This window comes from Hyalella azteca, unplaced genomic scaffold, assembly GCF_000764305.2.
Source record: "Hyalella azteca isolate HAZT.00-mixed unplaced genomic scaffold, Hazt_2.0.2 contig11130, whole genome shotgun sequence".
Taxonomy (NCBI): Eukaryota; Metazoa; Arthropoda; class Malacostraca; order Amphipoda; family Hyalellidae; genus Hyalella; species Hyalella azteca.
In genome coordinates this window covers 447,901-473,702 of record NW_025941139.1, presented here as the reverse complement: position 1 = coordinate 473,702, position 25,802 = coordinate 447,901, and the positions used below count along the sequence as shown (strand labels likewise).

The 25,802-nt window shown below is 37.7% G+C and overlaps 2 protein-coding genes across 3 annotated transcripts; both read left to right on the top strand.

The window, feature by feature from the left end:
* The first annotated feature begins 568 nt into the window (after window positions 1-568).
* LOC108674049 (elongator complex protein 3) lies at window positions 569-8,819 on the top strand. Its single transcript, XM_018161948.2, has 12 exons — window positions 569-990; window positions 2,129-2,361; window positions 3,266-3,469; window positions 3,705-3,891; window positions 4,632-4,761; window positions 5,469-5,595; window positions 5,787-6,004; window positions 6,378-6,510; window positions 6,789-6,916; window positions 7,681-7,862; window positions 8,203-8,319; window positions 8,662-8,819. The coding sequence occupies exons 1-11, from the start codon at window positions 972-974 to the stop codon at window positions 8,277-8,279; spliced, it is 1,638 nt and encodes a 545-aa protein (XP_018017437.1). The 5' UTR covers window positions 569-971; the 3' UTR covers window positions 8,280-8,319; window positions 8,662-8,819.
* A 1,148-nt stretch (window positions 8,820-9,967) lies between these two features.
* Window positions 9,968-25,775, top strand: LOC108674040 (putative cysteine proteinase CG12163). Of its 2 annotated transcripts, none has more exons than XM_047882728.1 (13): window positions 9,968-10,181; window positions 12,339-12,380; window positions 12,706-13,063; window positions 13,154-13,536; window positions 14,663-14,846; window positions 15,033-15,181; window positions 15,936-16,032; window positions 17,063-17,214; window positions 17,942-18,055; window positions 18,498-18,591; window positions 21,683-21,756; window positions 23,514-23,623; window positions 24,598-25,775. In XM_047882728.1, the coding sequence occupies exons 1-12, from the start codon at window positions 10,095-10,097 to the stop codon at window positions 23,586-23,588; spliced, it is 1,809 nt and encodes a 602-aa protein (XP_047738684.1). In that variant the 5' UTR covers window positions 9,968-10,094; the 3' UTR covers window positions 23,589-23,623; window positions 24,598-25,775. The 2 variants fall into 2 exon arrangements, with proteins under 2 accessions (XP_047738684.1, XP_018017428.1); XM_018161939.2 differs by lacking the exon at window positions 21,683-21,756 and adding an exon at window positions 20,722-20,795.
* Window positions 25,776-25,802: the final 27 nt, after the last annotated feature.

Sequence of the window (25,802 nt, the reverse complement as noted above, 5' to 3'; positions counted from 1 at the left end):
TCAAAATTTCCGTCTGCAGAGTGCAGAAATGACGTTTTTTCTGTCCAGAAATTTCCAAAAATAAAGAAAAAAATTGACAAATTTTCCAGAAATGACGTCCTGGATCCTTTCTGCGCTCCATGATTATAACTGCGTTGAAACTAATGAACATTCTAAAACAAATATATTATTAGGACATAAATTCATGCATTCATGACTCATAATCTAGTGGAGGGTTGTCAATGAAATAAATTATTATTGTGTAAGTTACGCATTTCGAAGTAAAAACTTGACCCGGAAAGTTTTCTAACTGTAAGGCGAAACAATGCTAAGGAAAGAATACAACTTCCATGTCTGTTGCTGCGGAAAATTTGTAGGCTTGCATAAAAAACTATTGCATCCGAGCCTTTACGTTAAAAAATGTTTTGAAAGCTAAATGCATGGAAACCAGAAATGCATTATATTATATTAACGTTATGCATTATTTTCTAGATAATATCTAGAAAATAATGCATAACGTTATCTAGAAAATAAAAAATCTTTGATTCAGCACGTGTAAAATATATTAGGTAGGCTACCTGGAGCTGCATAGACCCGAATCATGGTGCATACTGCATACTACCTAGTTCAACCATGGACCCGAATAGTCTGGATTCTGGATTCATTATTAGAATGAATCAAAAACTAACTCAATCCAGTTGAATATTTACCATAGCATTTTATGAAATGTGACGGCGTTTAAATGTTTTTCAAATCTCGATAAATTGCGTGCTTTACCATATAGGTATGAACTCCTCTTCGAAGCATGGTGCAACTTGTTTTGAATTTAGGTTAGCCACGGGACAGAATAGTGTCAATAACTTTAAGTCTTTATAACTATGAAGCATTGAAGTGATTTACCATTTGAGTAAGTTTTTTGAGCGCCATTTACCTTGTACCTACAGTCTACAGAATCAGTCCTATAAGGCTCAAATCCTGTCAAACGCTCAAAAATGGCTAAAGGAAGGAAAAGTAAGTGATATGCAATTTTGATCATTTGTAGCCTTGTAGGTATCCTAGCAGCTAGCGCTCAAGTCCTGTTAGCCTATTAGTACCAAATCTTCCACTTTGAGGACCATGGACATGTAATAAACAAAGCTGTGCATAGTAGGGCCTATATCATTATTATTATCATATTGTATCAAAAAATCTGAATTTAAAGCAAGTTACCTACAAGATTAGAACATTTTTTATTACAACACTTCTCTTTAAATTCACTTCTTGTTTGTTTGTCTGTCTGTCTGTCTGCTACAAATCTTATAGCCTACTGAAGCAAAATTTAACACACTTCGACTTATCCTATCGATCTGATATTTTGCACACTTGCGTAAAGTTGGAGGCAATGCATGAATCAATAAACAAAATGAATAATTTTAATAAAGTAGAATTTTATTTTCAATATTAAAAAATTGATAAAATAATTTTGTCAGCTAGGCCTACCTACAAATCTTAGCTGTACGTACCTACCTAACTGATATTTGACACACTTTTACCTGTCCAATTGATCTGTAATTTTGCACACTTGTGTGAAGTCAGAGGCAATGCATGAATCAATTTACAGAATAAATAATTTTGAAAAAAAAAAATTTATAAATTAAAGAAAAATTTAAAAATTAATTGTTTTAATATTTGAAAATAAAATGAGAAATTCATTTTACATCTCTAACATTGGAGTTTTTGGAGACTCTGGATTCTTTAGAAGTATTGTCTTTAAAAAGTATTTTTTAAACGTATATTATTTCTTAATGCAATCTAAGTTCCAATACAAGCCAAGTTGTAAAAGGAAAGTCTTATTCAAGTGTGATGATTGCACATATCATAGTGATTTCAATGCTGAAGAATAGGCCTGATATTCTTGTACTTTTTGTGACTTGTCAACACTTCACAGGGATAGTGGCAAAGCAGAGACTTTTTTGTACTCTTATTCAACAACCTCAAGTTCATTTTTGAGTCCTATGAGTAGACAAGCAAAGCATCATGGATATATAAACTTTATAAACTTAAATTCAATCTACTGTATGCTATTTGAATTTAATATATATACCTATTTAAAATCTCTGAAGTTTTGACCCAACAAGCAACATCTCTAATAAATGTATTCTCATTTCAGATCATGATGGTGATGTTCAAGTTCAAGTGATTGGTGAAATAGTTGCTAAACTTCTGAAGTCTGTGCAAGAAGGCAAAGATGTTGACCTCAATAAACTGAAAAATGGCGTTGCCTCACGACATGGCGTGCCCTCTGCCCCACGCCTTGTGGACATCATTGCTGCTGTGCCTGCTCAACACAAAGCTCTGCTGCTGCCCAAACTGAAAGCCAAGCCTATCAGGACTGCATCTGGGGTAGGGTAGATAGCTATGTGGAGAACCTGTTTAAGTATATCATATATAATAATTCTGAAACTAAAATAACATTATAAATGACCCAATATAACCATTCATGCTATACCGGTAGTTCATTTCAGAAAATTATTACTGTGTTAATTTTTGTTTGAAAGCTCAAATTTATGTTGTAATTAATGTAAATCAAAGGAAGTAAATACCTTTTCTGGATGCATTTTATGAAAAGGTATTTATATTTCTGACTGTAAATTTGTTTTCTGACTGCACCACAAGATTTGCATACTGTAAGAACCTGCTGTTGATGTCACAATAAAAGCAATTCATGTATGCCTATCATTAGTATATGTCATCATGACCAATGACCATATAATCTATCTGTGATGAAGGGAAAGATGAAATGTTATATAATTGTCAAAATTCAAATCATATTCATTGAGACTTGGCATCAGAAAAATAGTGAAAGAAAATTTGATGTTATTATTTTGCTTGCATCACAGTATAGTGAAGGGTTTTGGTAGGAAATCCTTGAATTATACAATGGAAAATTGTATTTATTTTGTGTACCATAATGAGCTTGTGTTGTTTGTAATGTATTTTTGATGTAAATAGTTCTATTTGTTTTTTATATTTACTACGTTATCTATCTTGACAATATCATGTCTTTATTAGCAGTGTGGTCTCTAAAACGTGTAGAAGGTGTACAAGGATATAAGTTTGTCTCTGATAATGCTCTAAATGTCAGAGTATTAGGTTTAAGTAGGTTTAAATGATATATCTTTCCAATAATTTAGGTTATATTGCAATGCCTTTGCCTATGAATATTCACGTTTTAAACTACCGTATCCTCTCAAATTGCGGTCGTGGCCGTGATGTGAATATTCATGTTATCAACGATCCACTACAGATTGCGGTCGTGGCCGTGATGTGCAAGCCTCACAGATGTCCTCACATTAGCCTCACTGGGAACATTTGTGTGTATTGCCCTGGGGGACCCGACTCAGACTTTGAGTACAGCACACAGAGCTACACAGGCTATGAACCTACCAGCATGCGCGCAATACGCGCGCGGTACAACCCTTATTTACAAACGCGGCATCGAGTGGAACAGGTATTTATTCAGGTCTAGAGATTGGGGGCAATCGGTTATGAAAAATAACTTTTAGCCTTGGATATTGTGTTCATGGGTAGTAATTCTCAATCATTTTACTTCTTAATTCATCGGGTAGTAATTCTCAGTAATTTAGGTCCTAAGTTCATCAGCTTGTTACGATGTAATGTGACCACTGTACTAGTGTTCCATGTGTGAAATTATTAATTCATCCACGCCCGCCTGTCTCACTCAGCTGCGTCAGCTGGGACACAGTGTTGACAAAGTGGAGTTTATTGTCATGGGAGGAACGTTCATGGCGCTACCACAAGACTACCGTGATTATTTTATAAGAAACCTCCATGATGCTCTCAGCGGCCATACCTCCTCCAGTGTGCAAGAAGCTGTGCAGTACAGTGAGAGAAGTAACACCAAATGCATCGGTAACTAATAGGCTTCCTGCATCTTTTCACTGGTATTTATGTGCTGAATTGCTTGTTAATGCGCTGAAATATCCTGATTCGCTTTGACAAGTACTGCTGTGGTGTGAATTTATGAAATTGATAGCAAGGAATAGTGATTCTAGTGGAATATTGATTCCACTATTGTCCACAATGCGAATTTTTTTTTGTACATTTTTTTATATCTAGTCAAAAATTCATAGTATATTTGCTCACGAGCGCCGCGTAGGTATTTGGTCATAATTGGTAAACATTACCTAATGTTTTGCTTTGAATACAAGGGAGTTGAGATGTCAAGTTAACCTCATTCGCACGTTGATAATCAAATGTGGAGCTGTCGATTACAACCAGACTACTGCTTATCATCCATGGCGCAAATTATGAAATGCAGATCTTATTTGCTCATACTGACTTTGTAATTTAGTATTTGAGAACATTAAATATATGTGAGAGTAAATGATTTTTGAAATTCCAGCCTGACCCAAAGAATGAAAGCCTGATCCAGAAGAATTCGTAATTTTTACTACTTAATAAACAATCTCAGTAGGCAAATTAATGGTTCAACTACCTGCAAAAAATCCTAATTAAGTATCCAATTTGGGACATGGCGCCTGAACCAGGTACCTAAATAGCAAGTTCTATAAAATAAATACACTGAAACCCATTCATGTTATTTTATAATAGCTAAAAAATTGAATAATTAACAACATCATGCATTGCAGGGATCACCATAGAGACACGGCCGGACTACTGCCTGAAGCGTCATCTCTCGGACATGCTGAGCTACGGCTGCACGCGCCTCGAGATCGGCGTACAGTCTGTCTATGAGGACGTGGCTCGAGACACCAACAGGTCATAGCCTGCCCTTCTGCAGCTTTTTTTAGCCTACCCTTCTGCAGCCTTCTCGTCTGCAGCCTTCTCCTATGCAGCCTTCATCTCTTTAGCCTTTTATTCTGCAGTCTTCTTCTCTATACCCTTCCCCTCTCCGCACCCTTCCCCTCTCTGCACCCTTCCCCTCTCCGCACCCTTCCCCTCTCTGCACCCTTCCCCTCTCTGCACCCTTCCCCTCTCTGCACCCTTCCCCTCTCTGCACCCTTCCTGTTTTTAACCTATCTCTTTTCACTCTTCCTCTCTGCAACCTATTTTTGATTTGATATGCTCTTGTTGGTTAATTTGAAGACTTGTAGTAGTGATACTTGTAGCTTTGGTGTTTTCAAACCATTACCATCTTAATTTATTAGAAAATTTTATTTGCCTATTGTTAATTTCCTAACTATTCCCTTTATTGATCCTTATCTTTGCCATCACTTGTCAAATTTATTACCTCAGTTCCAATTTTTTCTAAACCCGACCATATAAAAATAAAGAACGATCGTGATTTTTCTTGATAAAAAAGAATGGGAAAAAACGGGAACGGGAAAGAAAACAACATTACTGTCTAAATATTTTAGACTTTTCATGCAGTACGTTATGCTTTATCTCGTCATATTTTTTTAGTTTCACCTAAATTGGCCTTTAACTGCTTTTTACTTACGGTTTTTTAACACTACTGGCTGCAGAGGACACACGGTGCGGGCGGTGTGCGAGAGCTTCCAGTACAGCAAAGACGCGGGCTTCAAAGTCGTGACGCACATGATGCCAGACCTGCCTAACGTGGACTACGAGAGAGATGTATTGCAGTTCATTGTGAGTGGTTGGCATACGAGGAACATGCTACGTTTTATATTCCAGTAGTGATAATTCACTCCTCATTACTTGTAACAATTTTGAATACAATTGTAACAATTTTGAATACAATTTCTTGTGAAGTTGAGCCTTTTGGCGCTAATAAATGTTTCAATGTCTTCAACGTTAAAAACTTTAATCCTCCAACCCAGGAATTATTCGAGAACCCGGCGTTCCGGCCTGATGGCATGAAGCTTTACCCGACGCTGGTGATCAGAGGCACAGGCCTGTACGAGCTTTGGAAGACTGGCCGGTACAAGAGCTACCCTGCCTCGACTCTTGTCAACCTAGTGGCCACCATCCTGTCGCTGGTACCTCCCTGGGTTAGGGTGTACCGGGTACAGAGAGACATCCCCATGCCACTCGTCAGGTCAGATACAGATACGCTTTTGCAATAAATTTAATACCTTTTAATGGGAGCATTCCATTACTACTAGTTAAACGAGAAATTATTAAATACCGTATTATATATAACATGGAGTGGGGGAGTTCAAGGGGACTTTTGAGTTTACTAGTCAGATAAAAATTCAAAAGTTATTTACCATTAAAGTGTTTGTAATCTATGTAACCGCTGAATTCCGTGCCAGCTGTTGCTGTTGAAACCCATGTATTCAATTTTCATGGTGAATTATGACTTCGCAAATTATAGTTTTCTTACGTCAATTTTTTATTATTTATAAAACTGAAATAAGTTCAAAATGTATGTGTGAACAGTGTAAGAAAATCAAAGTTTTATCCCTCAGTTCTGGCGTGGAGCACGGCAACCTGCGCGAGCTGGCGCTGGCGCGTATGCAGGACCTAGGGTCGCAGTGCCGTGACGTACGAACAAGGGAAGTTGGCATCAAGGAAATACACACCAAGCTTAAGCCGGAGCAGGTCGTACCGTGGCAAGGCTACCTTATATAGATAAATTATTACATTCATAGTATGTGTTTCGGACGTAGCAGTCCGAGGCCAAACTGGAGGCTGGAGCTCCGCCTCAGTATTTCGTCGCCCTCAGCCAAGGCATATTCTATCTAATTAAGATTGGTCAAACTGCCCTGAAAATGCCGGAATTAAACTTCATTTCTGCTATATGTGAAAATCTTGCTTTAGAAGAGTGAAGGAAACTCCAGCTCATTCTGTGACACTTCAACGTGTATGTTACGTTGCAGGTGGAGTTGATACGCCGCGACTACTACGCCAACGGAGGCCACGAGACGTTCTTGTCCTACGAAGACCCCGTGCAGGACATCTTGGTAGGCCTCCTACGCCTCAGGCAGGCTTCTGCTGACGCTTTCAGGTCAGTGGCTTAGCTTTGCTCTATTACTTGATTCTATTTTTTCTGCGGATTCGTACATTTTTTTCTCCAGTTGCATGGCATAATTTGATGGTAACCCTTTCATACCCGTGTAAGCCAATAACTAATTTAGTTAATTTTTCATCTGGCTTCACAAATTAGAATAGTTTTAGGTACGTAGTTTCTCTTACATAAATTAGTAGTTCGTAATTTGGGCACTGTACAATTCAAGCAAAACTCTCGATTCATACGGATTCCGACTTTTGATAGTTACATTCTGAATCTTTTCCAATAGCCAGAGAAACTTCCTGTCTGTTATTGAGCGCTATTGGTTTTGCAAAGAAGAGCTGTGCACGGGTGTTTCTGTAATGCCCTGTCATTGAGCGTTATTGGCTCAACATAGCAGGGATGTGCACGTATGTGTCGGTAGTGCCGTGTTGTTGAACATAATTTGCCCCGCAGGGAAGAGCTGTGCACGGGCGCGTCTGTAGTGCCCTGTTGTTGAACGTTATTTGCCCCGCAGGGAAGAGCTGTGCTCGGGCGCGTCGGTAGTGCCCTGTTGTTGAACGTTATTTGCCCCGCAGGGAAGAGCTGTGCACGGGCGTGTCGGTGGTGCCCTGTTGTTGAACGTTATTTGCCCCGCAGGGAAGAGCTGTGCACGGGCGTGTCTGTAGTGCCGTGTTGTTGAACGTTATTTGCCCCGCAGGGAAGAGCTGTGCACGGGCGTATCGGTAGTGCCCTGTTGTTGAACGTTATTTGCCCTGCAGGGAAGAGCTGTGCACGGGCGTGTCGGTGGTGCGGGAGCTACACGTGTACGGCAGCGTGGTCGCCGTCAGCACTCGTGACCCCACGAAGTTCCAGCATCAGGGCTACGGCGCTCTGCTTATGGAGGAGGCTGAGAGGATAGCTAGGGACGAGCATGGCGCCCACAAGCTGGCTGTCATATCAGGTGCAATAGAATTTTTCTAATATTTTTCCAGCTGTATTAGATCAGACAGTTGACAGGAGTCTTGGCGTTCAGATATATTTTTAGTTGTCATATCATGTAAGGCAATGTTTTATCTCCATTTAATAACTAGTTACCAGGTCGTTATATACGAATATCATTGGCAAACGTTACAATTTTTGTAGATAAAATTCTACCTGATTTATTTTTGCGAGTTCACAATTGACTGATGTTTTGTAACAAATATAAATTTTCCCTTATGTAATAGCTTCTCTCACTTCGTTGATCAAATGGTAATTTTTATTGGTAATTGATGTACGAGACGAGTTCGCAACTATTCCAGGCGTAGGCACCAGGAACTACTACGCTAAACTTGGATACGAGCTCGACGGTGTCTACATGTCCAAGTCCTTGTTATGAGCGCCATGCTGCCGGCCTTTCTTGGCCCTCACAGCATCAGGTGGTTTTGAGTTAATTCATGGACCTCAAAGAACATACGTTTTATTACTGTAGGTTCTAAAATATTTCTTTGCCACGTACTGAAGTATAGCAGGTATGTGCTATAAGCAGCAGGTATTATTAACCTATGGGTTAGATACGATATATTTAAATTTTATGGCTACACCTTCTAAATGATTTCCTTTTGTGTGTGCTTTTGAACGATGACTTTTTTTGCTGAATTTCTTTTATTTCTTCGTTTTCTCCCATTTCCTGTTCACTTCGAGGTAGGAAGATATTTGTGACCTCGTAAGCCTAACATTATACCAAAAAATGTCGAGTTCAATATTCCACGTCTTCCCAGATGGACGATGTGAGTGCCATCGACGCACCCTGAGCCTCATCCGCTACAATAGCCTGTCCATTGGTCGAAGGTCCATCAGCGGCGTTGACATGAAGTGTGCCGGCTCAAAATGGCACCAATGTGAAAGCAAAAATTTTAAGTTTATTGAGAATATTATGGTTAAGCATTCTCATTATCCTTTTTTCTTTTGTCTGAGAACAAAAACCCTCCGTTTAAAGTCACATTTAGATTAATGGATAGTTCCTAACTCCAATCTGTATATATCTGCAATATTGACGATCGCGAGCTCTAGATCACGTTAGACTACGCTTTATGTCGTAGTCTTGTACTGCTCACTTGTGAGATTTCTCCGCCTCCCACTATCGATGTTAATTATTCTAAAACTTGCTACGTGTTCGCAACAACGTAAAGTGCCTCACTTTGTTTCACACTCTCCTTGCCATGATGGATGGCTTTGTGAAATGCAATGATTGCTTGGAGCTGTCTTGCAGATTATTCCTCTATAGATTCAACCATATCAAATTTTCTCAACCGCAGAGTTTGGCGGGTACCGTAGCGGACGGCAACTTTAATGTCTAGGTTATTATTTTCGGACCTGGAAAGGCCCTATTGCGATGGAATTTATATGGCTTAGGTAGTTGTGGACTTCCCTTGGAAAAGGTAGCTGAAGTTAAGAGGTATTGAGGTATTTACCTCCAAACACTTGAACGGTTGATACAACGTCAAGATCTTGGCTACGCTAGAACTACGTAGTGCTGTTCCTCACGGACGTTATGGCCTAACATAGGAGAATGTATAATAATGTGTCAAATTCACGATAGGTGAAGACAAATGACACAAAACGAGAAAACCGCATTCAATATTGCTCTAAAAACTCATTAGCAACTCATCACTCGCGAGTGAGCTATAAAAATAATAAGCTTTGACCTAATGGAAGAGAATAAACATCATTCGTCTCATTGGCGAGTAACGGACGAAGAACTGAATGCTTCTTTCTTGAGACAGCCATCTGACTGTGACAGAAGTATTTATCTGTCACGCATGAAATTTTGATAAATCAATTTATGCGATACGTAAAGAAAACTTTACCACATTTAGAATGCAATTATGATTTAACATGATACGTGAAATAGATTGGAGATACGTGAACATAAAGTGGTTGCAATTTTGGAATAAGTGTAAGAATATTTCCATTCTAATTGTGAAATATCAAATAACTTGTAAAATAAATTTGTGTACCTTGAAATTGTATTAATTTTCAGAAAATGCGGATATAAGGAAAGCACCCTGTTGCTAGGGTCGCCGAAACGCTAGAGGATAGTCGGATTACTGCGTACTGCGTAGTGCGTAGTGCGTTGTCAGTGTAGAATCGTACATACTGCGTTAGGGCTGTGTCGACTGTCGATTCACAAGCCCTCGTTGAAACTTCCGTGATGTTTGCATTAAATTCAGTCAAACTACTGCTATTTCTAACAATTTTAAAGTATGTTTCCTGTCAACTTCTCCGTCCTGATGTCATGGTATGTATTAGTCAACTTGTGTTGTGTTGACAGTTGTGATTTGTGAAGTTTCCTGAAATTGTACCTAAGTTAAAATAATTGTTTCAAAGGTAATTTTTGAAAATTGCAGGTTAAATATTGCACGATTTTACTTTTACTAGAGAAAATAGGACAAGTCCATACCTAGGACTGCATGGTGCCAATCCATAGGTTATTCAAAAGAACCTGTTCTTATGTCATTTTGAACCGATCAACACTTCTTTATGGACCGATCGTAAAACACACCTTCACTACTGATAGACATAGTATACAAGTCATAGAGCCTAAATTTTTAATATCTATAAAAAAATGTACGTTTCTGCATGTATTATAATGCTGTTAACATTAGCAAACTTTTAATTATCTCTGATGCAAGAAATACTTGCTTAAATCATTTTATTTTCAATATAAGCAACTGGATGCAACAATCGGTTCGCAAGAACCGACATAGCCCTGACAGCAGCAATTTCGAATTTTCGATTGACGTTAATTTCTAAATTAAAATGTATTTAGCCAGTATTTCTTGCATGATAGGAGGCTAGGAATGGGTGAGATTTAGGAGAAAGCCATAGAATTAGGTAAGATTGAATTTAGGAGAAAGCCATTGAATTAGTACAATTAGGTACTAAGAATTAGGAATGGGTGAAATTAGCCAGATTTGCAGGCTGTTTTTGACCAATTCATATGTACCTTCTGCCTAATTTTCCAGGTAGGCCTATGTTCATCTCATGGCTAGTCATGGGCTGCGATGATGATGGGCACAGGCGCACAGCCTCACATGCCACAGGCACAGGGCATCTTCTATTCTTCTGTCAAATACCTAATTAATTTCCACAGTGAATTATTTTTTAGAATCAGGCTCAATCAGCAATTCAGTATTATGGCAAATCTGATTTTCTACAACCCATCTCATTTTAATTTCCATCAAAAACTGTTTAAAGCTTTTTTTCCATGGAAATTATATATTATTTGCCATAAAAAGTATGGCTTAAGAATAATTTTTTGTAGTGAATTAACAATCATGTCAATCAGTCAATCACCTTGAATTCTACTGATACATATGTTCTTAAATAATTTGCTTCTCTCAATAAAACCTAACATTTGCATCAGTTTTGGGATTGTCCTCTACAATCTTAGTTCAAAACTTCAAATTCTTAATTCTAGCTCTGTTTGCTTGAAATATAGTACAACTTGGGTTCAAAATTTAATTCAAATTTCAAATTTAAGATGATTATGATGATCATGACAGATGATGTGTATTGTATAGCAAGTTCTACATGTAGTTTCACGGCAATGATATCTTTTGCCCTCCAGTGCAAAATAGCTTGATAGCTGAAGCGCTAGCAAACCATTATACTACTACTAGTACAGTAGTAGTACTACTACTAAAATTGAATGAGAGACAACATACATGCTTCATTCTAGGATTAATTTTGTCGAACAAAAATAATAATGATAATAATAATAATAATGATAATAAGAATAATGAGCAATGATTTACTTACTTTTGGTATTTTGCCTGAATTGAAAGATGACTATTAAGATAAATTTTAGTTCTGTTTTATTACATAGATGCACCAAGTGAATTTCTGGATTTTGTGTGTAATGTCTTTGCAGTTTCTGAACAATTTTTCTGACATGGCTCGTAAATAAACTATATATAAATTTATATACTGCTTAAGGGGACCGTCTAACCTAAAATTTTCAATTTAGGCGTTTTCCACTTTTTGTGTTATTTTTCCGTTTTCTATGAATATCACGTTTTCTATCAATTTTTTCGAAAAATTCATAGAAGTAAAATGTTTTTATTTTTACATTTTACGTTTGAATGTGAAGTTTCATGATGATCGGATAATAACTTTAGGAGTTATAGGCTATCTCCAATTTAGGTTAGACCGTCCCCTTAACAAAGGAAACCAGTGCTCCTGCAGAAAAGTTCAGTGCCTGAATGACTTTGAAAGTTTAAAATAAGTTTATCATATATGTAGTTTTGTACCAATTAGTTATATATACCTATATATATATATCTCTGCTATAGTAACCTAATACACAATAATAGGTACATATTTCAGTGCTCCTATGAGACCTCCATAACTTTGATCTGGGTTCTAATACATTGAAAATAATTTTTTTTTTCAGAACCTTGGACATTATGATGAAGAAACAAAACACTACATTAAGGTATGCCCTTATTTATTTAAATAGTATATGATGCAAGATATAAACTTGCATCATGTACTATACTATTATTATGCTTATGGGCTAAGGAAAATATCTTGATTAAACTACAGTAGTAAATTAGTTGTGTGGTGTGTGTACCTATAAATGTAATTTTTCCTAGCATGCCTAAAGAATCTAATTATTAACCTCTCAGTCTGATAATATATTTTCACATATGTTTCCACATTTAATATATTTTCCACATTTTCCAAATGAACCATTTTTGCATTGGGATGTCTTGCAATTCAAGATCCTGTTAATTTTTGCTATTTTTTACATTTTACAGGCAAAGGATTCCCCTGTCCCTATCAAGGAGCCATTGCTAGGAGCTGATGGCCATGATGTAGTAGATCATCGCCAGCCCTTGCTGGGAGGAGATGATCACGATAAAGTACCTCACAACCGTGCCATTCTTGGTGGTGATGATCACGATAAAGTACCTCACAACCGTGCCATTCTTGGTGGCGATGGTCATGATCAATTGCCTCATCAGCGACCTGAACTTGGGAAAGACAATCACGATAGAGTACCTCACCATCGTACCCTAATTGGAGATGTACAAGGGAGCATTCCTCACCGCCGACCTATCTTTGGTGGAGATGATCACGATAAAGTGCCCCATCACCGAGCAAATCTCGGAGGAGATGATCACGATAGAGTACCTCACCATCGTCCGATCTTTGGTGGAGATGATCACGATAAAGTGCCCCATCATCCTATCCTGATCGGCGGAGATGATCACGATAAAGTTCCTCACCACCGACCGATTTTTGGTGGAGATGATCACGATAAAGTGCCCCATCATCCTATCCTGATCGGCGGAGATGATCACGATAAAGTTCCTCATCACCGACCGATTTTTGGTGGAGATGATCACGATAAAGTGCCCCATCATCCTATCCTGATCGGTAGAGATGATCACGATAAAGTTCCTCATCATCGCACCTTTATTGGTGGGGACAATCACGATAGGATTCCTCATCATCGCCCCATCTTCGGAGGAGATGATCACGACAAAATACCTCACCACCGCACCCTGATTGGCGGAGATAATCACGATCGAATTCCTCATCACCGCCCTATGTTTGGAGAGGATGATCACGATAAAGCTCCCCATGTATGTATAAAAACTGGATTGTAGAATTCAATGATAAAACATTGGTTTTACTTTTAATTTAAATATTTCGTTCGATCTTACTATTTAGGATAGGAATATCTTTAAAATCTTCCACTGCTTGATGAACCTATTGTCATATTAGTAAGACTTTGACCAAACAGTAATGCACTTTCTGCTCTTGTGTGGGTGATCCTGCCTCAGTTGAGCCTAGGAAAACGGGTGTATTTGTGCTACATCCGCACTCTAGCACAGATACTCCCGTGGAGACGAAAGTGTGTCTATATTCGGACACCATGACCCATTCAGTTTTCTGATTGAAGGACCACATGCATTGGAAATTTGAAAGCAAAGACAAATGTAGGAAATGTACAATCTGAAATTAATAACGATATTGCACACTTGAACACCAGTTTTATTAAATATTGGAATAATCTATTTAATTAGATTATGGCTGTAGAGGAAGACGGTGGAATAAAGTTGGGTACAAAATCCGTTTGTTGAAATGTACTATTATCGTGATTAATATCCGTTTTTGTTTCTAGGATGTTGCATGGTAATGCTGATTGAATGAATTTATTAAATTTTTATGTGCCAACCGCATAAATTGATGCGAATCCTCATGTAAAAAAACTTACATTAAATTATAATTTAAACTATAATTTTTTTATAATGTATATTTATATATTGCTTTTAGACCATACCATCGAAAAATAGTTGAAAGCTTCTGAAGCTTGTGACCAGTATGCCAATCACTGACTGCTTTTCAAGCAAAACCCAAAATTCGCTGATAAATCGGTCGCTAGGTGGGCATAGGCCGCTACGTGTACTTAGGCCTCTACTTAGTGTAGTTAGGCAGAAGTTCTTCATTTATACAGGTTTGGTTGAAGACCAGAGCGTACTTTTTATTTACGATTTTCTTATTGTTCTTTTCGATAAGCCGAACANTGATCTCCAAGCTCCAGCTAGAAATTTCGTTCGGCTTATCGAAAAGAACAATAAGAAAATCGTAAATAAAAAGTACGCTCTGGTCTTCAACCAAACCTGTATAAAATTAGGCCTCTACGTGTACTTAAGCTAGATATGACAGTACGGTCCCTGAAAACTTACAATGTTGTATTTTGTGCAGCGTGCGAACGCGCTGTTCAGCTTCCAGTCGTTCATGCAAGAGCACGGCAAGCAGTACCAGGATGCCGAAGAGTTCCGTAAGCGCTTCGCCATCTTCAGGCAAAACCTTCAGCGCGTGAAGCAGCTACGACGCTCCGAGCGCGGCTCTGCTACATACGGTGTCACCCAGTTCTCCGACCTAACACGTCAGTCATTATTATCATTATTAACGAACAGTCACAACAATATCAATATTATTATTATTAACAAACGAGAACAATCACTCGAAGATAGATATCAATATTATAATTATTAGTTATAAATTTATTTATATTTCACATTTTCACTAGCTATATAAAGAAGAATGTTATTATTATTATTTTAATGTGCAGAGGAGGAGTTCAGCAAGTTGCTTGGGTTCAGACCTGAGCTGCGACGACCATCTGAGAAGCGCCAGCTGGTGACCGACATACCGCAGCTGGACCTGCCTGACGCGTACGACTGGCGTCACTATAACGTCGTTACGCCCGTCAAGAATCAGGTGCGTTATAACGTCGTTACGCCCGTCAAGAATCAGGTGCGTTATAACGTCGTTACGCCCGTCAAGAATCAGGTGCGTTATAACGTCGTCACGCCCGTCAAGAATCAGGTGCGTTACAACGTCGTCACGCCCGTCAAGAATCAGGTGCGTTACAACGTCGTCACACCCGTCAAGAATCAGGTGCGTTACAGTCACTGCAACATGGTGCAGTCTTAACAACATGTTTACAGTCACTGCAACATGGTGCAGTCTTAACAACATGTTTACAGTCACTGCAACATGGTGCAGTCTTAACAATATGTTTACAGTCATTGCAACATGGTGCAGTCTTAACAACATGTTCACAGTCACTGCCCCTACAGTCATTGCAACATGGTGCAGTCGTAACAACACGTTTACAGTCACTGCCACATGTGTACAGTCATTGCAACATGGGTACAGTCTTGGCAACATGTGTAGTTTCATTGCAGCACGTGTTGAATGCTGTGTTATTCAATACTAAATGATTTCCTATCAATTTTCCCCTCAAAATTCGTTATTGGCTTTTTGACACATTCTCCGTACGTTTGATATATCACATGTTGACCTGATTTCTAGTTATGTTGTTCGTTTGCAGCACTTATTGTGTTAGAAACAAATGTTTTGATTTTCATTGATTACTAAACCTAATGACCACATTGTTATAAATCATTAGTATTTAAAAGGTCTCATATTCTTTATATATTCCAGTCTGACAGTAATTACTTGTGTACAGGGCATGTGTGGCTCGTGCTGGGCGTTCTCAACCACCGGCAACATCGAGGGCCAGTGGGCGCTCAAACACTCTGAGCTCATCTCCCTCTCCGAGCAAGGTAAGCATATTTTATCTCATTAAAATCTATTGTGGATGCTAAGTATATTAAAAAATTTGCAGGCAAATTAATTAATTCTTCTCCTCTGAGAAGCTTGCACCTGAACTTTGGCTGTTTTTAGCGCATTTTCTCATTTGTGGAAAAAATGCACTATTGTGCTCGCCATGTCCGTCCGTCCGTCTGTCCGTCTTTCCGTCCGTCTGTCCGTGACCTCAAGTTTTCGTCGACGAGAAAATGAGCTCTCTGTCACTGCAGTGAGTACTGAGTTATATTTTTTTATTCATAATTCGCATCTGTATACAAAGTAAGCCAAGTTGAAGAATGGCTAATGTGTCTAATATTGAAAGAAAGAAGTTACCTACTTGTTTTAAAAATAACCTAAGTTAACTTTTTGATACTTGAAACGTGTTTAAGATAGAAGTAAATTATTGAACGAATGTTGGAAAGTTCATTTTGCTGAAATTAAAAAAATATTTCGATTTTATGTTTTTGTATTTCTGCTTAACCGCGGGGCGCGGTCTGCTGTTTGCGTTTGTCTGATGAACTGATCCAAAATTTCTAATGAATTTCATCAAAATATTTTATCGAATACAACTGGAACAAACTGTTTTTGTTGAATTACTTTAAGTGTTGCTGATGAGAATCATGTTGAAGTGTGTGCTGACTAAAAATGATATTATTTGTTAATTTTATTGCTTAATTGAAGCTGATGTATAGTGTCCTCTGAGTTGCATGATTGCCACTAAAGTCAATTGTTTTCACAGTGTTGATTGCCTGCGACTAACATTAATTGTGTTGCCAGAGTGGGTTGACTGCGACTTACATCATTTATGTTGCCAGAGTTGGTTGCCTGCGACTTATATTAATTGTGTTGCCAGAGTTGGTTGACTGCAACTAACATTAATTGTGTTGCCAGAGTTGGTTGACTGCGACTAACATTAATTGTGTTGCCAGAGTTGGTTGACTGCAACTAACATTAACTGTGTTGCCAGAGCTGGTTGACTGTGACTAACATTAATTGTGTTGCCAGAGTTGGTTGACTGCGACAAGGAGGACCACGGGTGTGAGGGCGGTCTGCCAGAGAACGCCTACGACGCCATCGAGAAGCTGGGTGGCCTGGAGAGCGAGGAGCAATATCCTTACGACGGCCACGACGGTACTTGCCACGTCGAGGCTGCCAAGGTACGTCTCTTGCTGTACATTACCATAGTAGCACCATAAATAATAGCATGTCATTAGTAGCACCATAAATAGTACCATGGGTGCTAATACTATCAGTACCACCATAAGGGCCACGTCGAGGCTTCTTAGGTACGTCTCTTGCTGTACCAACTGTCATCAGTAGCACCGTAAATAGTACCATGGGTGCCAATACTATCAGTACCACCATAACGGCTACGTCGAGGCTTCAAAAGTAGGTTTCTTGACGTACCAAGTTGTACCATAAATAATCCCAGAGGTGCTAGAAGGCTCGGTAATATTGAGCGGCTGCTATGGCATCCTTCCCTCCCACGACGGAGGTACAAAGATACATTTGCTGCCCTGATAACTACAGTGTAAGGCAAGTATCCGCACCTTGGTCAGCTTTAATTGCTCGACTCGTGTTCTCTCTAATGCTCAAGTTGACCTAACTGGTCCTCTTTTATTCCAGGCGATGCGAGTACCTGGAGGGCTCAATGTACAGTAACAATCGCGGCATCAGACAAGCTAAAGAACAAAATTTTTTCGTCCCGTTACAGTTTTTTATTGAGCGAGCGACATTCTGCTTTTGTCAATTTTTTTGGCGAAGTCTCGCAACATGACTTAAATTTGTAAGTTAAAAATTTAATCTGTACGTTAATGGCGTTGCTTTATTGGCTGTGACAGGCGAAGTTTGACGTTAACGTTGTTGCTTTGTATGTCGTGACAGGCGAAGGTGCACGTGAACGGCTCCGTGGAGCTACCAACAGACGAGACGCAGATCGCGCAGTGGCTCGTCAAGAACGGACCCATCTCCATAGGCATCAATGCGAACCCTCTGCAGGTATAACTGATTATTTGTTCAGAACTATCATTTTCTGCAGTTTAAATGCACTGGGCAACAGAGAAAATGGAACTGAGATCATTTTGTGTAGTTTAAAAGCATTTTTGCTGCTGATTTTAAAACTGGCTTTCTTTTTTCTCTAGTACGTCTAGTTTTTGAAACATTCGCATTCTTTTATGAAATATGTTTGATAATTAACATATATATATATAATTATACAATTAAACATATTGACTTAGTGATGCAAAATTTATTTGTCATTTACTTATTATCTGCAGTATACTACTACACTCTCCATACTGTGACTTGCACGTTGCCACTTTATTGTATTTTTTTCATTATTTGACTCCGCAGAAAGTTTCATTAGAATTTAATTTGTCTTTTATCCGATGTTTAACCGTGGAAAGCTGTGCATTATTAATGACATAATAATTTGTTGCAGTTCTACACCGGCGGCGTGACGCACCCGCTGCGCTTCCTGTGCAGCCCCAACAACATCAACCACGGCGTGCTCATCGTCGGCTACGGCACGCACAGTAAGTATTTGCGTAATAATTTACATTATTCATCAATGATTATTATTATTCGCCAATAATTATTATTATTATTCATTATTGTTGATTACCGTATTATTCTAAGTCCTTACGTAATCAATATTTATCATTATTCACCAATAATTATTATTCATTTTTTTTTATTATTGTTGATTATCATTCAATAATATTCATTTTTTTTATTATTATTCATTATTGTTGATAATTGTTCTTGATTTGCATCCGGAAACAACGCAAAAGTTATACATTTTTATTCGTCGCTGCCTTACAATCCTAACTGCATTTCCTAAGAATGGTAAATTTGACTTCATATTTGAAGTCAATAATCATCATATTATAATTCTTCATCATATTTGACTGATAAAATTGCTGAATTCGTGGGAAGTTCTTGCCTGTAAGAAGATGAAGAAACCATTTGTGGCTTTACCTGAATTTAATTAAAAACTTATTTGCCGTGTATGCGCTGATTGAATTATTCATGCTTGAAATAAAATTTTTTCAAAATTAAGAGTTTTTCGGTACCACTAAAAATTTTTTCTTCAAAGTTCGTGTCCTTTTTGATACTGAAGGAACTTGAAGGACTGAAAAAATAGAAATTTTATTCTTCAATGGCACCATTATATCTGAACTGTGTTGCGTGAATTTTGAGTTTCAAATGTTGAATCACCGGCATTAATTAGGCTGCGTATATCTGTGTTTTGTGTTATTGTTATCTGTGTTTTGTGTTATAAATTAATTAATTAATTAATTTTTATCTGTTCTTAGTTGAACATTTTCTCAAACCATAATTTATATAATGTTTTTAATTCGCTTTCGATTTCATAATCAAAAATTTATTTCAAATGCTCAATAATTTCCTAGGCAATCTAAGTAATGCTCATAAACGTAATTCGTTTGTCGATAGTGATGTAAATTATGTTCAATGATCTAGTGCTAAATATTCCTATCAATCAAAATAGTATTAATTGCGAATTACTTGTAACTTTTATCGTATTTGTTGGTCTCTCAGTGCTCTCCCCTATCTGCTGAAAACCTCGTACGTACTCATTTTTTAAATGTCAATTATTTATAAGTAGTTAATTTGATCATGATTTCTTTGGTGACATGAGAATCAAGCTTAGATATAATGACTTCTACTTCCACCGGCCACCTGCTGCTCTCTTGTAACAAAATTAGAAATCAAATTCGTCATCTTATCTATTTTGATTTAACTTGTTGCTTATTTTACCAGACGTTAATGTCAAACTAGTGCCTTCATCTGCACAAATGCTGGTTTATCGACTCAATCTCCAAAGGTTCTATTGAAATGTGCTCCTGAGTTCATTATTAGTTTCTTTAAAACGTTTATCTTTGGAATTGCAGTGCATAAAAAATATCGGGATTATGACAATTACATTGTTGGGGTTTTTTACTCAATCATAAGTCTAAAGTCATGATATGGAGAACTTCAGTTGAAAATCTCGATGACTTGTATAAAATCGTGTAAAAAAAGTCATTCGTTTTAAGAAATTGAGTATTAATTGAGTCGTATTTTGTTTTATAAAAAGGTCGGACGAGAAATGCGGTTGAGTGTGGAAGCAGTGGCTGGTATATGATTGGATAACAAAGTCTTGAATTGTGATAAATTTGACCACTTTATTTAACACGTTGACTACGAAGTGGTACGTACATATGCGTACCATGAAATGTATTTCTCCATGACGTAGTGGTACATAATTCAGGTTGCCTAAAATTGGCCAAATCCGAGAACAAAAAAGGCCGATAACTCAAAATATACTAGTTTATTTGTAGGTTCCACTATAAAAATTCCGTTCATTTTCTTTTTGCAGTATTTAAAATTTAATTAGGAAGTACCCTTATCATAAATTTTTGCCGGCCAACGCAATTGAAAAAAACTAAATCACCGAATTTGTCCGGAAAAAATGACCGTCTGGCAGCCCTGTTTAAAAACAGTACAAAAAATGAAATAATAGTACAAGATGAAGCAATCTTAGTCAACGTGTTAAGGGAGTAATATAATTTTCCTAATACTTTCTTGAATTGAAACTCGGTAATTAATGAATTAATACTCAATTGTAATGGGGACTGTAATTAATAAGCGTGTCCCCACAGCGACGAAGTACTTGCATCGCGTGCAGCCGTACTGGCTGGTCAAGAACTCGTGGGGCCGCGGCTGGGGAGAGCAAGTGAGACCTCAGCCTTTAGACAAACGTTGAAAAAACGTTTAATCAACGTTATTTCAACGTCTGATTGGGACCATCTCAGTCCTTCACTTTGACCCGGCATTTCTTAAACATCCTGTTGCATTTATACATTATCTTCATCATCGATCTTTGTAATTGAGTTTGAAAGCTGATTTTTAACAATTTTTCAATTTGTTTATAGTTAACTTGCATTGTTAATTATTAACGTATCGTTTCGATTCTCGAAGACGTTCGCAGATATTTTATATATAGGTATAATTGAAGCACATTTAAAAATCTTTGTTTATTTGTTGAAATGGCTTTTATGATCTAAAACTTTAAGGAGCTACAATGATCAGGTTTATAGGCCTGCAATTATCGGTAAAATCAATTTCATAAAGTTTAATTGTCTTCTCTGACGTAAACATTGAAAAGGTTGCCGGTACAAAGTGAAGGAGTTTGATTGTCATTATTGTAGAAAAGAACTTAGTATTAAGAATTAAGGTGAGCAAAGTTTTTGCAATATTTGGTTCGTGGTCAACACTTCAGTTGTCGAAGCATCAATTCTTGGGATTTGTGGACTTTAGCTGCCCCAAAAACCGAATTGTAAATTATTTTCTTCAAGTTTTTTTCGTACTCGAAGTGAAAGTGTAGGACTAAAAATGTTTGAAACTTGATGAAAAAAGTTTTGTTGGAGTTTCTGTTGCATAGCTCCGTCGTATTCATAAATTTATTGGGCAATTCCTGGAATAATTGCAATTTACTGACAATTACAAGTGATGATCACGATCCTAGTGCATAAACTATGTTCAGGAATACGGTACTTGACGGTAAAAAAATAGGTACGGTAATTAACTGAATATTCTGCCGTACCTCGCCCGTCACCGCAGGCTACCCCATCTTCAACAAGACCATCCCCTTCTGGGTGGTGAAAAACTCCTGGGGAGTTGACTGGGGAGAACAGGTGAGTGGGGAGAACAGGTGAGTGGGGAGAACAGGTGAGTGGGGAGAACAAGTGAGTGGGGAGAACGGTGAGTGGGGAGAACATGAGAACAGGTGAGTGGGGAGAACAGGTGAGTGGTGAAAAATTGAGTGGGGAGAACAGGTGAGTGGGGAGAACAGGTGAGTGGGGAGAACAGGTGAGTGGTGAGAAATTGAGTGGGGAGAAAGTGGTGAAAAATTCCTAGGGAGTGGAGTGGGGAGATCATGTGAGTGGTGAGAAATTGAATGGGGAGAAAGTGATGAAAAATTCCTGGGGGAGCGGAGTGGGAGAACAGGTGAGTGATGATCAGTTCCGGCAGCAGCTATTATATACTCAACAAATACGTTCACCTTTATGTTTTTAAGGTTACGTATCTGCTTTTAATTTAGATGGGTTCACCTGATTCAGTGTTGACACTTATGATCAAAGATGAGGAACTTATGACATATTTATAGGAATTACCGCTTGTATTCTCACACGAATGTAACTTTACTTCAGTTTTTCATGTGTGAACGCAGTTATTTCTGTCATTAGCTTGCAATTGAAGCTAATCTTCACTCTATTCAGCAGTGGAATTGTATTCAGCTGTCTTAATTGTGCTAATTAGACAGGTCGAATTCCAAGAATATAATGGTCGAATTCATAGTTCGATCATTAATGCCATCAGTAATATTAACCTATTGCTTTAAATCGATTTCGAAATGATCCCTTGACCGTTGCTTTAAATCGATTTCGAAATGATCCCTTGACCGAAATAGCTCTAGTAAATTAAATTTTATCATTTACTGACATCTTGCGAATTGATTTTTTATTTTACATTTTTTTATTAGTGAAGATAAAATGATATTGAATGAACGAATTTAATGTCATTTTTGTCCTTCACTATTAATTCATCGTGGGATATCTTATTTAATCACCAGTGAATGTGGCAGTAATCGCGTGCTATTAAAGTAAAGTTCTATTGATTACCTTCCCGTGAATTATGAAGCACCTTGAGTTTATTTTACCTTTTGTTTGCTTCATTGTATATAATGCAAATCATATATAATGTATTGATATGGTTATTATATAATGTATATACTATATATGCATATATTTCCATCGTATATTTTCTTATTATGCATCTTTTCGTACTACATAACACACAGGTTTTGTACAAAACTTGTGTAACTGTCTTAAATCTTTTCACTTCAATCACGTTTCACGTCTAAGCCCAATACTAGGAGTGAAATTGTATTAATTTTCGAGGATGTAATGGAGGGCTAACAGTTTTAATGTAGCATTATATCTTCATGTTTGTAATGTTCTTGGGGAAAAGTAACAAGCTTCCTGTTGCACGTTATACTGAGTGACTATGTGAGGCAGAATAACTTAACTGAATAGGTGGGGCAGAATAACTGAATGTAATATTCCGAGGATGTAATAATAGGTGGGGCAGAATAACTGAATAATATGTCAGGGATGCGTGGAGTGACAGCATGCGCTCGGATAAGTGAGCGAGATTTTATCCGAATAACGATACACTTTCTGCCCTTGTAAGGCTTCTCTGTTCGTTCTGAGGGAAAGAATGTGTCTTTGTACAATATGATGCAATAATTTGTTGAGATTGTGACGCAGTGCTTATTTGTGTGCAGGGCTACTTCCTCTTGGAGAATATGAGGCAGTAATTTATTGAGGTGATTATAATTATAAATTATAAGGTGATAATTATAAATAATCTAGTGATTATTTGTGTACAGGGATACTTCCGTGTGTACCGCGGCGACGGTACGTGTGGCGTCAACCTCATGGCCACCTCAGCCATCGTGCCTTGAGACTGGGGAGAACTGGAGTGATGCACCCCGTGCAGGTTCGAATTTCTTTATATACATATCGTATATTTATCTATCATCTATGTTTATTATTGTACCTACCCCTCAGGGGGGACTTCTGACGCGTGTCTGTGCTCGTCAGAAGTCCTATGGGATTTCGCGTTCCTAGGGGGATTGTTCCTGTGCGCCCCACCGCTGAGCTCTGCTAACGCTGCTTCTTTCGAGCCAGCTTCAGCGGGCTGGACATCTGAGACCTTCCGCCCCTTGTGGGTGATGAATAATTGAGACCTTCCACCTCTATGGTGATGTTCATCTTGACTTTCGGTGCGAGATAGCTAAATAGCTGAAGCGCTAGTAAACATTTGGTCACTAAACTAACTAACTAACTATTATTGTACCTACATTATATTATGATAGATCATTATTTATTATCTTATATATCATTGTATATCATATTGTATAGTATAGTATCTTCGGCATTGAAGAATAGGCTGGATAGGCCTGTCGCCGATTCTTGTAATGTAACATTATTTAATATACTTATATATCATTGTACATCATATTATAATGTATCATTATTTATTATATCTATACATATCATTTTTATATCATATCTTTATATGTGTATACTTCATTGCAGTTCATTTTTACTTCCATTGTGAGGATTTAAAGTGTGGCAAAGAGCGAAATTATTTCATATGATGTCATTTGAGACGAAACAATAACCATTTTATACCAAACAATTGATCACTATTTGCAGTGAGAACAAGTCAGCTCTATTAGTATCATCTTCAGTGTCAACGCTAGTGTCATCTGTCGGGTAATAATTTAGTGCCAGCTTTACTGGTGTCAGCGCTTGTATAAAAATAGCTTGTGTCTAAGCTGTCATCGATCCTAGACACCGGGGAATTTTGCAGCTAGCCGAGTCTCAAACCCGCAACTCACTGTTCCGATTTTTCTGTTCCTAACCACTTTGTCATTTAAGTTAATCTGCCTCCAATATTTCCCGCAGAAACGGATAGGTTTGCTGCGTGACGGCAACTGCTTCCACTTCACAAGATATCTTGGCAGCATTCGTTGGCTTCTATTATTATTCGTTGGCGTTTTATTATTTTCTTCGTTTGTGATGGACTCTATATACTCCATGACGTTGTTCTATTAGTATATACTCAACGCTTGATAGTAACTATCCACTGCTCTGCTTCCCCATTCTAGCCAGTAAATGTTTTTATTTACGAAACGTCATTTTGATGAATTTCATTTTTACGGTAGTATGGGTTACATTCTATGCAGCGGTCGCTCCTACGTTTGTTTCAAAGTATTTTAACTTGTTTTAAATCATGACTCAATTACATGCTCATTTTATTCACTATGTCACAACCTATCAAGTAAACCGTGACCTATGCTGACTCTAATCCTGTAGACGTTGTTTGTTAAGCTATTTAATGTTCTCTAGGAGTGTTCTACTGAATTTTTAGCTGATCAAATTTATTCAATTTTCTATTATTGTTGAGTTAACTTTTGGACTATTTAATCTAAATGTAGTATGCGAGTTACACTTGTTAAATCAACAATATCATTTTGATAGTAAATGTAGAGATTTTTTTAGTTTTCATGATGCAGCTAATAGCTTCTATCTCTTTCATGCATGCTTTTTAACTTTATATTGTTACATTGCGCGTGTTTCTTGCAGCGTAGGTATGTTTCTTTTATAAGTGAACAAAATAAGTGGGGAAAAGTGCGATTTCTTCTTAGCGACGTATTCACTTCGATTTTATTATTGAATCTCAAATCGGTCATTAATTAGCATTAATTGCAACTGAATCTCATTGCCACGTCACAAATTAATGATGTATTTGCCACAAATTCTTCATGTCGCGTCAATAAACTCCCAAGGAACATTCAGTCTTCACTGGCGCACGCCCTGAGGAGATATAATTGATATAATCTACTGTGAATGCTATCTGAAAAAATGCTCACTTAAATTATTTGTGCTTCACGCGTCATGTAGCGCGGGTTATGATATTTCTGTCAATACTCACTTCGCCGTAGAGCATAATTACATTTAGTTGTGATAACAATGCTATTTGCTAGTAAACTTCATTACTGTAGCTGCTTAGTACACTTTATTGAATCTCAACTATGTTTGATGTTTTTTTGTTTGAAATAAATTAGCATAATACGTTTTTATCCGTTTTTCATCTTATTGCCAAATCC

Bases quoted from the DNA above. Each gene is read 5' to 3' on its own strand.
- LOC108674049 (XM_018161948.2), top strand. The intron at 6,511-6,788 runs GTCGTACCGTGG...GTTACGTTGCAG, and splicing joins CCAAGCTTAAGCCGGAGCAG to GTGGAGTTGATACGCCGCGA. The intron at 7,863-8,202 runs GTGCAATAGAAT...CAACTATTCCAG, and splicing joins CAAGCTGGCTGTCATATCAG to GCGTAGGCACCAGGAACTAC.
- LOC108674040 (XM_047882728.1), top strand. From the start codon at position 10,095: ATGTTTGCATTAAATTCAGTCAAACTACTGCTATTTCTAACAATTTTA. The intron at 13,064-13,153 runs ATGATCACGATA...TGATCGGCGGAG, and splicing joins CCGAGCAAATCTCGGAGGAG to ATGATCACGATAAAGTTCCT. The intron at 16,033-17,062 runs GTAAGCATATTT...TTGTGTTGCCAG, and splicing joins CATCTCCCTCTCCGAGCAAG to AGTTGGTTGACTGCGACAAG.